Consider the following 12,500-nt stretch of genomic DNA (forward strand, 5'->3'; position numbering starts at 1 on the left):
TCACGATAAGCGTCTTCGGTTTAGGTGTGCTACACTGTTTTCGATCGTTCGACATGATATTGTGATCATCTCTTGAGGGCATTACAAGCTTGATCAGAATCAAGCCCTGTTGCTTGTGTTCGCAGATGATTCCCTGTTTTACATTCTTGTTAATCTTCTGTCCTGTTGACGTTTTGTCGATGTTTTTATCTGCTACAGAATAAGCTTATAACACTTCCATATACTGATGTCTATTCTCTTAGTTTACACGAAAACAATCAAGTGATTATTACGGTTCCCTATTTAAAATATTGTAATGAATGATTAATGTTTTTCGTCAAGATAATGAAATCCATTCAATTTAAAAATGCTTCACTGAATTATGTATCTGCTTTATTCTGTTTCTCTCAAAAATTTCTGTTAAGTAACCAGGTTGCTCCACTTGTTACGAAACAAGCGCTAATCAAAAACCATTTCCAACGGTAACTATAATTCGTCGTATTGTATGTCGTAGCCTCAAGAACAAAACCTCCTCATCAACAAGAAAGAGGTAAGACCGGTTCGCGGTCGCCGATAATTGTGCGTACGTGCCGCGCTGCTCGTCAAAGACCGTAATGCGGTAATGGGTTGTGGAGGGACGAATTACAATTCGGGCGCCAGCATAAATGACCTGGACTGGCCGCATAAATGTTACATAAACCACATGCCGACCCTTTAAACGGTATTCGCTACTGATGCAATAATGCCCATGCCATGGTCGCGCGTATGGAGACTACCGGTACGACTACTCCATCAAGCTGACTCATTTGCAACTACTTCTTCTGCTGTCGGTGTGGTCGGTGAAAGTTCTCCGGTGAAAGTGACGGGGAGTGATGGAGCATCGGATCTAACCGGCCGGTACTGGTCTCGATGTTCGATGCTTCCGCTACTGCTCCTTTGTAGTTCCCATTCGTTACGCACATTTCCATTCTAGTTCCGTTCCTCGCTGGATTCTGATCGGTGATTTTTGCGGTAAATCTTTTTTGGCGAGGTCAACCATGATATCTTCAAAGGGCCGCCAAGACCACACATTCAACCACCACCATCCACCCGGGATGGTACGGAATTATGATTGATCGTTCGTCAAGTGAGAGGCCTGTCCACTGTCTTAACAGCGCTAAAGACCGATTAGCTAGCTACCGGAGTTTCCTGTTCGCTGCAATAACAACCAAAAAATACAGGTAGCTCCGGACACTGCTTCCGGTGGGCCGATTGTCCGATGTTTTCCCACGCATGATCGACCATGAATCCATGGCGACTCCTTTCAAATGCTGGACGCTGGAAAAGAGCAGAAAGAGCTACCGAAAAAGCCCACGACAACTCAATCGTCCTATCGGTCCTAGCGAAAGGAAGGGATTTCCTATTTCCTATTTCCTATTGTATGTTTTGTTCCAGCAACCAGAACCCGCCGGCCAGCAGCCGGTCCATCACGGCACCACTTAGAGGCTACCTCAGGTTGACACTTTTTGTACTCTGGCACTTGCCCGGTTGCTTCACGATCTTGATCTTTTCTTTTTGCATGACGCTGGGTAGCGTCTTAGCCCTTGAAGGGCATCTTATGCAGGCTTTACCGTGCCGTTGCTGGATCGAACGGAACAAACGTTTAAGCAGATCACTGCGCATCGCTGCTGAGCTGCTTAAGGAGTGGGTCCTTTATTGGACAATTGAGTATTTGCATGACCGCGCCGACACGGCCCAACACTGGACGGTTACGAAAAGCTCGCTCATCCCCTGAGACAATTCCGGGTCCTTAAGCGGACCAATTCGGGTGCTTCAATTGGTGCTCCACGACAGAGACATTTGCGGAGATGTTTATCTTTATGCTTTGAATCGTACAGCGTATTACCGGGACCGTGGCAGAATGAAACGGCAGGAAGCGATGGCCAATTGAAGAGCCTTTTTATGAATGCAAAATCTCATTTGCCTGAATGAATGAACGTCTTGGACATCTTAGCAAGCGTAGCTGCCCTATGTGTTCCCAAAAAAAAATGTATTTGTTCTAATTCTTCTGCTGCGAGATCTTCATTAACTCACTTCCAGGATGTTTGGTCAAATGAATGAACCTTCGGAGGCGCGATCCTTTTTATAGGATCCTTTTTCGGTTTCCGCAAATGCGACGCGGGACACGAGCCAAATCTGTTGATGCGATCCCACCATTTCCCCGTAGGTCGCTCGTGCGCTTCAAGTGGGGACCGCTGGTGCTGGCGATGATGATGATGATGATGCTGTCGGTGATGGTTTATTTTCTTTCGTTAACGTTTCGAGAACTCGCTTGTCCCGAGCACCAGGAACGAGTTGCACACGATTGCCGGCTCGTCTTAAATGCCGTAAGGTCGAAAGAAAATAAACAAACATCCAGCATCCATCCATCCATCCATCCTGCGAACGGCGATCGTTGTCTTCTCGGTTGGCGAAACCCCTTTTTGGGCTCAGGAAGACTCCTTCTGGGCGAATGAAAAATGGTTGCAGCTTCTGCTTGTGTCCGCTGGCAGATGTTTCGATGTGGCCTCGGTTTCCGGGTAGGCGGGACACAATTTTGGGCGAAAACAGAAAGTCAGCAAATGAAAGTAAGCAAATGTGTTCAGTTTCAACGCCGTCCAAACCAAAACCCCGATGCAATTTCACCCAATGACGGTTCCGGGAAGAGGGCGAACTAAGATTGAGCAGTTCCGGGTCCGGTTCTGGAGTGGCACAACACGGCACAACACAATTTGTCATCGCGGAACTTCCGGAGGGAGGCAACAGAATGTACCGAGCATGGCTCTCGCTCCTGCTGCGTGCCTACAGCACCACAAGGGGTTAGTGCTAATTGTTTTCCTATTCGAAGAGATCGGATCGATCGTTTTCTGCGCACTGCGTGGCCTAAGATCATTAGTGAATTGCTGCAGCTTTCCTTGGCTTGCAGCTGAGCGCAAAGGGAGCGCATCAAACAAAAAGAAGAAGAGAGATTTTTCTTCGCTGGCGCTGCTGGAGCGCCACCTCTGGCCCCTCCTCTCCCTCCTCCTCGCATGTGCGCCCAACGTGGGGCTCGAACCCACGACCCTGAGATTAAGAGTCTCATGCTCTACCGACTGAGCTAGCCGGGCGTTGCTACCGGTTCCCTTTGGGTTCGTCGCTTCCCGCCAGCTGAAGTCTTTTGAAGGCGTGTGACGCTGCGTACGCCATAAATGCTCTACAAATAAGGGGTTTATCGGTTAAATTAGCAGCGAAAGCTGCCCGTACGCCTCTAATAACGGTACATTGCGATGGTTGATTGAGGGAAAGTAAAAAAAAAGCGATCAGACTGGAGCATTGAAATCCGGAAAACAGAACAGTGGTTCGAAAAATGCAAAACCTTCCAAAAAGGCACGGTAACGGTTGTGACATTTTATGGTTGTTAATCCGCACATTTTCCCCGGAGGACCGTAACACCTTCCGTCATCGAAAGAATGGAATCCCGTTTTTCGTCCTTGATTGAATGGCTTCAATCCGTTCCATCGACACCAATCCATCCGGCCAGCAAGACACCGTGTGCCGGTCCGGGAAAAAGGTGCAGCCCTTTTCCCATGCCTCATGATTTGAAAGCTTGACGATTACGGTACTTGACGGATGCAGATGATGCGTTCGCATGAAACGAGGAAGCTTCCGTTGATCGCCTCCCGCACCATCCTTCCACGCATCGTGGTGCTGGAGAACGGTCACGGGAATGTAATTTCCGAATCTTTCAACAAATATGGAGCATTGATCGAGCGAGAAGGCGTACGGACGGACGGATTAATGCCGCATATAGACCGAGGTGAGGCGTGCTGAGTGTTATTTCCTCTTCAAACGGCATCAACACTTTACCTGCGAGTGAAAGGAAAGACCAAAAGCCGGAGTGACAAAACCAACCACACGACAATGATTTATCGGTGAACGCGGGATGGTGAAGGCAATGCAAACAAATGCCAAATCCCGTACAAAATCCCAAAAAGTGTCCTTCTAGGTGCCACGGTTTCAATTTGGATTCGCCAGGCGGTTTGATAGACGAGAGGTCGAATAAAAAGGGGTACCAGTTTGTTGACGGAGCGATACAGAGTAGGCGACCTCTTGTCATTCGATTGTTGCCACTGCAGGGCCCACGGAAAAGGTAAGTACGATGAGGTAAAGGGCGTACAGTAGGCGTTGGTGCCACCTTTATTGCGGCGTAGATGGAACCGATTCGAAAGAGGATCCAATTCAATTTGCACTCACCGCGACCGATGGTTGCCAATTAAACCGATTGCACCGTTCGGGATTGTTTTTCGTAGGCGCGTGCCAGGTTGATGATATTGAGAAGTGATTTTGTGGGAAAAGTCGATTTCTTTCACGCTCATAACTCATCATTGTGTTCTTTAGTTAAACTCTATTTAAACTCCTCTAGAGCTATAATTCGAAATCTTCTAACATCATAGGAAAGCGACGCATTCAAAGCTTTGCTAAAAATTGGAAACTTGTCTCTAAACAATTGTCTCTAGAGTCGGCAGATTCGCCAGATGGCACCTCCAGGTTGTAACCGATGTTTCTATCTCCTATTTCTATTCCAAAATTGGACAAAGATGCAGCAGAAGCGCGCATCATAATTCACCTCTTCCGCTCTTTACCGATCACTAATCCTTCTTCCTGTTTTCGCTTTTGGGTAGAAGGTGGCCTTACGATGAATCCGAAACACTGCGAAGCCACTGTGGACAAGCAAAATGTGGCTTAATAATTATCATAACGATAAGCTCGGTAGAGCGTGGCATGAGGGACCGAACGTGACCAACTGTGGACATCCTTTGCACATCCTTTCCAAGCACTTCCGTCGGACAAATCGAGCACACCATAGCAATAGGCATCCGAACGGTAAAATCCGATAGAGAGAAAGAGATGCAGCCAGATAGTTTCAGGATTCATTCATAAAAATGTTATTCTGTTCGGCAGTCGGTAAAAAGAAGACGAACAAAACGCAAGAACCAAGCACAGGGTCTAAAACAATGCGACCGCGGTCCACAAGAGACAACACTTTGCGGAACAAACCGTTCGGTAAATCGGATTTTCGGACGCATCCAGCGCACCGCAAAAGGGGATGGTGTTATGCATTGTGGCCGCGCCTTTATCGGATGTCCAGCTCCGGCTTCCGAGGAGCTAACAGGCGGTAATAGGATTTGGACCAATTAGTGGGGCGCACACACCACAAAGGGCTTTGTGATCGGTGAAGTGCGATTGCCGTCGGGAAGAGGTCCAAGGACCGAGCGAAGGGCAGTGATCACGCGACCGCCGAAAGGTTTGCTTCCGCAGGGCCCGCAGGACACACTCTGTTCCGTCCGAGTGTTCCTTTCGGTGTCGGTTCCGGCCGACGGAACCGAAAACCATTCGCGCAGCCACCGGCAACAGGTCCTTTGGCTTCTTTCGAAGTGGCTGAAGTTTTCCTTTGCGTGCTTCCTTTTTTGCTTTGCTGCGCTCCTTCTATCGCTTTTCCTTGCGCACTGAAGCTGTTTGAGGAAAAGATTAACATGCGATTGACGAGACTGCGTCGACCAGGGAGACCGAAGCGAGATGACAGGGGCTTCGAAAAGAGGGCCGGTACGTACGCCAGGCTTTTCAACCGAGAATCGATTGGTGCTTAAGAAGCTTATCCTTCCGGTTGCCGGTCCACGGAACGGACGACAACATGGTCTGCTTCTGGTGTTGCCTGCCGGGTTGTGTATGCAGATTCTGCCCTCTGTCCGGCCATCCCGGAAATGGACTCTCGAACGATCTGACCTGAGAGGTGCCTCTACCTTAAGGAAGCGGAAAGTGTAGCGTAAACAGATGCGGCGGCGTCGCGTCGAAGGTCCTGGGCAGGTCCATCGGTCCAGAACTCTTTCACCAGTCCCTTGGAGCCGTCGACATGGCCTGACGGTACTATTTATTTATTCAATCGATCAGCAGATACATCGCATTCTGTGGTCGATTGGCTTGTGTTTGCTGTTTTGCTGACTTGGCAATCAACAAACAAGCGATCATCATCGTTGGTGGGCATAATAATGGCGGGGAATGGTTTTACTCGGAAATGTCTCGCCTGTTATGCTACATTGCATTTGGGACATGCAATAATAATAAGAGACAAGTAGCATATTTTAGGCATTCATATGCTGTGAGGGAAATTAACGTTACCGTACCTTAAATTGATAGAAGTCCTTCCTCAAGTGAAAATGCAGGACAGATGGAAATGGAAAATGATTGCTCACTCAGAACATATGCTACAGATCGGTGTACAATCTAATTCTACGCTTGTATGGCCTTACTGAAGCCATTTGCATTCCATTTAGCATGCTCTAAATGCGATTCTAACTCATACCCCGAATGTGATTTGTAGCAAGAAACGAATCAATCGTTGAGTATCCTTTTGGAGAATATTATTCCCATAATGTCCGAATACCTATTTACCTATTCATCTTCAATTCGTACTGCCCCGTCATATTGAACTTCCTTAAACGGTGGGCTACGGAGTGGACACGAGTTCACATGGCCGTCGCTTGATTTCTCACGTTCGATGAGTCATTTTGACGGCTCTCCAACAATGTCCCGTTAATTAGGTCCGATCAACTTTTTTGCTACCCCTCTCAATCTATCTCTCACTCTCTCTCTGTATCTACTTCTTGACAGCATTCCCACAATTTGGATTCGTTGGAACAAAAAAGCCAAAAGGAACAGAACCGAAGGAACCGAACGGAATTCCTTCGCTTAACCCCGGATCCGCGTGGGTGTCACGAGATTTGCACTTTCCCATAACCCCTTCAAGTGTGTAGCTTTTGCTTAATTGAGAGCTGAGATTTACCTGAACGGAGAGGCGAAATTATTAAACGACATTTGCCTTTCCTTCTTCCTCCTTCGCCTCCGTGATCCCGAGCATCCCAAGCCCCCGGGACATGGTAACGGTGTGCGCTGGTCAGCAGCTACCAGCGCACGGGAAAGAAGATCTCAGCCTCACCGAGACCGATCGTCGCGGACTGACCTTTCCTAATGGGTGCAATGTTAGCCCTCTGGAAGGCACACAAAAGAACCTCCGCGGGTGGAAGGGTCACATGAAGCATCGCGCATGGAGGAAGTGCAAAAATTCAATATCATAAAAACATAAAACCCTCTAACTCCTGCCCTTTCTCTCTCTCTTTCTCTCTGTCGTGTGGGCTGCTTGGTGGTAAATTATTCCTCATTATTCCAGAACCGTTCGCAGGACGCATGGATTTCTTCTCGGAGCATTTGCCGGACCCTTCTGAGTTCGCGATGAAGCGACAATAAAGGAGTCCAGCAAACCAGCGTTAGCTCCAGAACGGCAAGGGGTATTGCTCTGGTGTACGCGTGGCCCGAATTGATTCGTGCGTACCTACTACTGTGTCGTGTGTACACTCCTCGGTGCAAATGCATACAGAACAGTAGAGAAAAAAGGGGGAAAAAGGGAAAACGCTACAGCGCATGGGCCACTCCCACTCAGTGAGGGAGAAAGGATCGAGATGCGCCATCCAATATGTTTCCGCATTACGGTAAATGTGTTGCCGTTGAGGCTGTTTGCCTGTGACACTGGATTGATCGAAATGAACTAATCCCGTTCAACCCATCCACGCTGTACATGTAATCAAATTGTGCTGTGGGTCACGTGGCTCTCATAATGTTACTCTTCAAAACTTTTTGAAATGCTGTGAATGTTTATAAAATGTTTATAAAATTTATTATTTGTAATATTTAGACTGGCTAGAACAATAATGTAAAGTAGAATGATTATTTTAAGAGCGATCAAATAATGAATTTCAGGGCCTAGAATGACAGTATTCGGATTGGAATAAACTGTTACAACATCATACGGATCATAGCAAACCGATCATGCGACACTATTCGGTATCACTTAGCAAGCTGTGGTTGTTAGGGGTTTATACTTATTCTTTGAAGCATAATTGCACGTTTTTGCCCTAGAGACTCTCGTCCATTAATGGGCAGCGTATCTGTCTGTAAAATTTATCTTATATTCGAATGCTCTACAATGAAATGATCTTTGGGAAATAGGTCTTTATTTAATTTTGTGTTAGATAAAACTGGCGCCATGTTCTATTATGAAATCAACATTTTTGATGCGCCACTTTAATTCTAATTAACAACATGTGTAACATCTCACAAGGCATATTGATAAATTACCACGAAAACTGAATTATGATAAATACTTAAAGAAATGTTTTAACTGGGAGATAGGAAAACAACTGTTACAATAATATAAGGTGTATTTATTCATTAGTAGAGCTTTACACGAAGACATCGCCTGGCACGCTGTTTACTTAATAAATTGGAAAATTGAATTGATTTTTTATTAGTCACAAATTACCACAATCTTTCCTTCACAAATCGAACAGTGAACCGGTAACATAATGTTGTAGCTTTGAATAGAATATTTATGAACACTAATAAACAGACAATAGTAAGTTTTTACAAAATCACAACCTATTTTTTACAAAATCTAAAGCTTCTTGACATTGTATTGTTATTATTTTGAAACAACACAAAAACGTAAATTTCATTCCCATAAAAACCAAAATTAACCCCAATTCCACTCTTTCGGGCTACATAATCCAATCGCATAACCGTAAACTATGTGCTAAGTTTATCGCTGTATTACCAAGGCCGGTCCATTGCGATTGTCTTGCGCCGCCCGCAGTTACGCCGCACTGGCATGCGGAAGCCCAAAATCGAATCCCTCCGGGACATTCCACAGTTTTCTGCCTTCCCCCCCCCCCCCCCTTTAGCACCGCAAGCAGTTGCAATGCCCTCCCAACGTTCCCCTTGCTCCCAAAAGCCATGCTCCGACGACGACAGTGAAACGGAGAACCCTTTCGCAAACAGGCGGACCGCTATGTTGGTTCACTTCCTCGTTGCTCAAGTGCACCACGGATGCGCGCCGCTTCCTATTCCTATTCTGCCTGTGACCTGTGGCGCGTAAGCGCGTCCCATACAGTTCGGTTGCAGAAGGGGATGCTTGGTTTAAGGGGGTAAAGCTGGAAGCTGGAGTGAGAGAAAATGGATGATGAATACATTCAAAAGAACAAGAAGAAGAAGGAGAAGAGGAGGGCAGGCATAAAGTTTTGCAAAACCGATCACCACAGCCCTTTCGCCCCCGGGCTCGAACGGGATTGGTCCGTGAATGTCACTGTCAGAACCGATTCCGGGGACGACCGTGTACCGAGCACCCACCCGAGGTTTGGGATTTTCGGCCTTTTTCTCTCCGAAAGGGGTTTCGCCTTTTTCGGTCATTAGAAAAGGGCGAAGGGAGAAGGGAACTAATCGGTGCACCGGTGGTGTAGGTGGCCAAACGTGGGTATATAAGCAAACCGGGTGGTCAAGTTCGAGGTCAGTTCCGTTCTGGACACCGTACCGTACAGGCTTGCTCTTGAGCGCAATTAGCCCGCAAGTGTGGAGTTCCTCTGGGATAAACGAATCGTTGGTTTGTGAATTGACCAACGCTAACTGTGAAGTGTGATTTTGTGACGATCAACTGCGATCGAGTGGCAAACAGAGACTGGTGTGAAGTGAATCTATCCAATCTATCCACAAAATGATGGCTCAATTTATGATGGACTTAAAAACAGGTAAGCTAGTTCGCAATATGTATCTAACAAATGACTTTCAATTGTTACATTGCTCTCAAATAATGCAATTGAAGAACAACTGTCGAACTGGATTAATAGAACGTATTATTTCTTGCTTTTCCCCTTCAGAACCAAGACTGAGTCCTTCACTCTACTCACCGGCCTCACCGAAAATGGTCGACAGTCCCAACTGTGGACGGCCACAGTCGACCGATTCGGGCGTACTGGATCTTTCCAAGCGCCGCGACTCACTGGAAACGAGTCGCAAAACACCTTCTCCATCGTATCATTGCTTCACCGATATCGCTGGTACGCCACCACCGAGTAACCACAGTTCACCGCAGTGCGAGGTAGCCTCAACGGCCGAGAGCTCCATCGTGTTGAACTACAGCGAGCTGCTAGCCCGTGGACGCCACCTATCACCAACGAAATCCTTACTCCACTTCGACGATCTTCACCATCACCATCGCCAGCAGCAACAGCAGCAGCAGCATCCGGAACCAGCAGCTCTGATCGCTCCTGCCGTGGCCTTTCATCACGCGCTGGCACTCTCTAAGCCAGAAACCACCGAAAGTCTCCTTCAGCAGCATCTCCTTCAGCGTGGTGGACCCAATGGAAGCATTCCTTCCTATCTTCTGCCCGGAGTTCATCACCACCATCGCCAGCATTCACATCCGCAGCAACCATTTGTCAAAGGAGCTAGCGGCGCACCAGCCCAGCAAACCCCTTTGGCACCCTTTTCACCCAGTCCGATCCGTCTGCGCGAACTGGACGCCATCTCGGAGTCCGGTTCCGAGGGAACGTCACTCGTCAGCTCGAGCCATCAGCGTAAAGCTCCTGCCAACGATGATTCAACAACCATGGCGAGCAAGATGACCCAACAGCAGCAGCAGTACCCGATGGTAGTTGGTCGCGATGGGAAATTGTCACGCCCGTTCAAGGCATACCCAAAGGATCCATTGAGCCTGGCCGCCGGGTTCGTCGCCAGCGACACCATTCTCGACACGAACTCGGCCGAAAAGTACAACCTGTTCCGCAAGCGCATGCTGGAGCAGATACACGCGGCCAACGGTGGTCAACCGACGGTTTCGAACCCGAAGATGAGGCGCCTTGCGGCAAAATCATCCTCCTCGACGGCGGCCCTTAGCGATGCATCGTCGGAATCGTGCGATGAGAAGACCTCTTCTTCTTCGCAGCAACAGCAGCATCAGCGCGCAGCAACCGCCATAGCATTCGAGTCAAAGATGGCGACGAAAGAAATGAAGCGAACCGGGACCAGCGCGGTAACCAATCAGCAGCGGCTCGATGATGACGCAACTTCCCCCTCGCAGCAGCAGGACGACGAACGCCATTGCGACAGTGACAGCAGCCATCACAGTGCCGATCGGTCCTGTGATGTCACCTCTCGAACAGACACCGACGGTAACGAGCAGCAGCAGCAGCAGCAGCAGGACAAACACTTGGCATCATCGTCTACCTCTTCGTCCGGGGCACCGACATCCGGTGTCAAGGATTCGGCCTACTACGAGCGGCGCAAGAAGAACAATGCGGCGGCAAAGAAATCGCGCGATCGGCGTCGCATCAAGGAGGACGAGATAGCGATCCGAGCCGCGTTTCTCGAGCGGGAAAACATCGAGCTCAAGTTCGAGCTGGCCGCGGCCCGCAAACAGTTGGCACTGTACGGTGTGACGGCTTCGGTTGCCTCGTAAATGCGCCCTGCGTACGCCATTTTTGTAAATAGTAGGAGGCGATAGAGGAGAAGGATTAGATAACTGTTGTACAGTGAAGGCAGGCGAGGCCGCTTGATGCGTCCATATTGGATCGTCGATATTTAGAGCGAAACGGTTGGCGATGATGAAACACGAGTTTACCTCGATGTTTCGATGACTGATACCTGCAAGCAGTATTATATGGATTAGGATAAGCGTCTTTCGTACGAATAATAGATGTGAATGACAAAAAGAACAAGAATTGTGTGTACTTTCTTTCAACCTTTTTCTTTAGTCAAAGCTAACTTAATTTCAACTCCAACAAATTGCGAACGAAATTTAATTTTAAAAATCATTCAAACATTCGAATTGTGATTGATTTATAAAGATTTTTCATAGTGCTATTCGGTTAACATTAAACTATTTTTTCGATGTTAAAAGTGGTAGCAATATTCTCATCATCCAAATATTCTTATGCACAACATGAATTGGTCGAATCAAAAAATAAATGATGTCTATTTTGATTTTGGAATTGTTTAGTGATTGAAAAGGATGTCGGTGCCGGGTTATTGCCTATTGCGTTGTTGTCCAAGCATTAATGATCAATTTATTGAATATTTCGTTAAGGATTAGATGGAAAAGAAATAACAGAGATGTAATTTAGGTCATTCTGACCAACCGCGATGGATATTCTTCAGCCAAACTATGCTGACTTTCTGGCACTCTCGGATCCCTATTGTACAAGGCCTTCTTTGACTATTGTCGATATTTGTAAAAAGTTAAGCTCATTTTTCAAGAGAGGAACCATCGTTCTTGTGGAAATGCACGAAGACACTTGTTCAAACGTCTTGTAACATTATCATTTCATCTGTTGGCCGACGCACTTTTAACAAACCAAACGCTGCCTTCTCAACATCCGGTTCTCGGTGCCCGGGTGCCGGGAAACCCGAAAAGCAGGGTCCTTGTACCGCTAGGAGAAAGCAAACAGAACGGTTCGGCCAATCGTACTGTCGGACGTTTCTATTTACATAACTGTCGCCATGGCTATTGTTCTGGAGCCGCGCGAGGGTTTGCAACCGGGCCGCGCACCGCGCACAACAAACCACAACCGACGCCACCATTCTTGAGCTCGTCTTCCGGCCGTCTGGGGCATTGAGCGGGTTGAATAAATATTATTCTTGCG

General features: G+C 47.5%; 1 protein-coding gene and 1 non-coding gene across 2 annotated transcripts; one reads left to right on the forward strand and one right to left on the reverse strand.

The window, feature by feature from the left end:
• Positions 1 to 3,031: 3,031 nt before the first annotated feature.
• Trnak-cuu (transfer RNA lysine (anticodon CUU)) lies at positions 3,032 to 3,104 on the reverse strand. The gene has a single exon. It is a non-coding gene; the product is annotated as a tRNA-Lys (tRNA).
• Positions 3,105 to 9,574: 6,470 nt separating this feature from the next.
• LOC126569559 (protein giant-like) lies at positions 9,575 to 11,317 on the forward strand. The gene is made up of 2 exons (XM_050226733.1): positions 9,575 to 9,608; positions 9,738 to 11,317. The coding sequence occupies exons 1-2, from the start codon at positions 9,575 to 9,577 to the stop codon at positions 11,315 to 11,317; spliced, it is 1,614 nt and encodes a 537-aa protein (XP_050082690.1).
• The last annotated feature ends 1,183 nt before the right edge of the window (positions 11,318 to 12,500 follow it).

Source organism: Anopheles aquasalis, chromosome 2 (genome assembly GCF_943734665.1).
Source record: "Anopheles aquasalis chromosome 2, idAnoAquaMG_Q_19, whole genome shotgun sequence".
NCBI lineage: Eukaryota > Metazoa > Arthropoda > Insecta > Diptera > Culicidae > Anopheles > Anopheles aquasalis.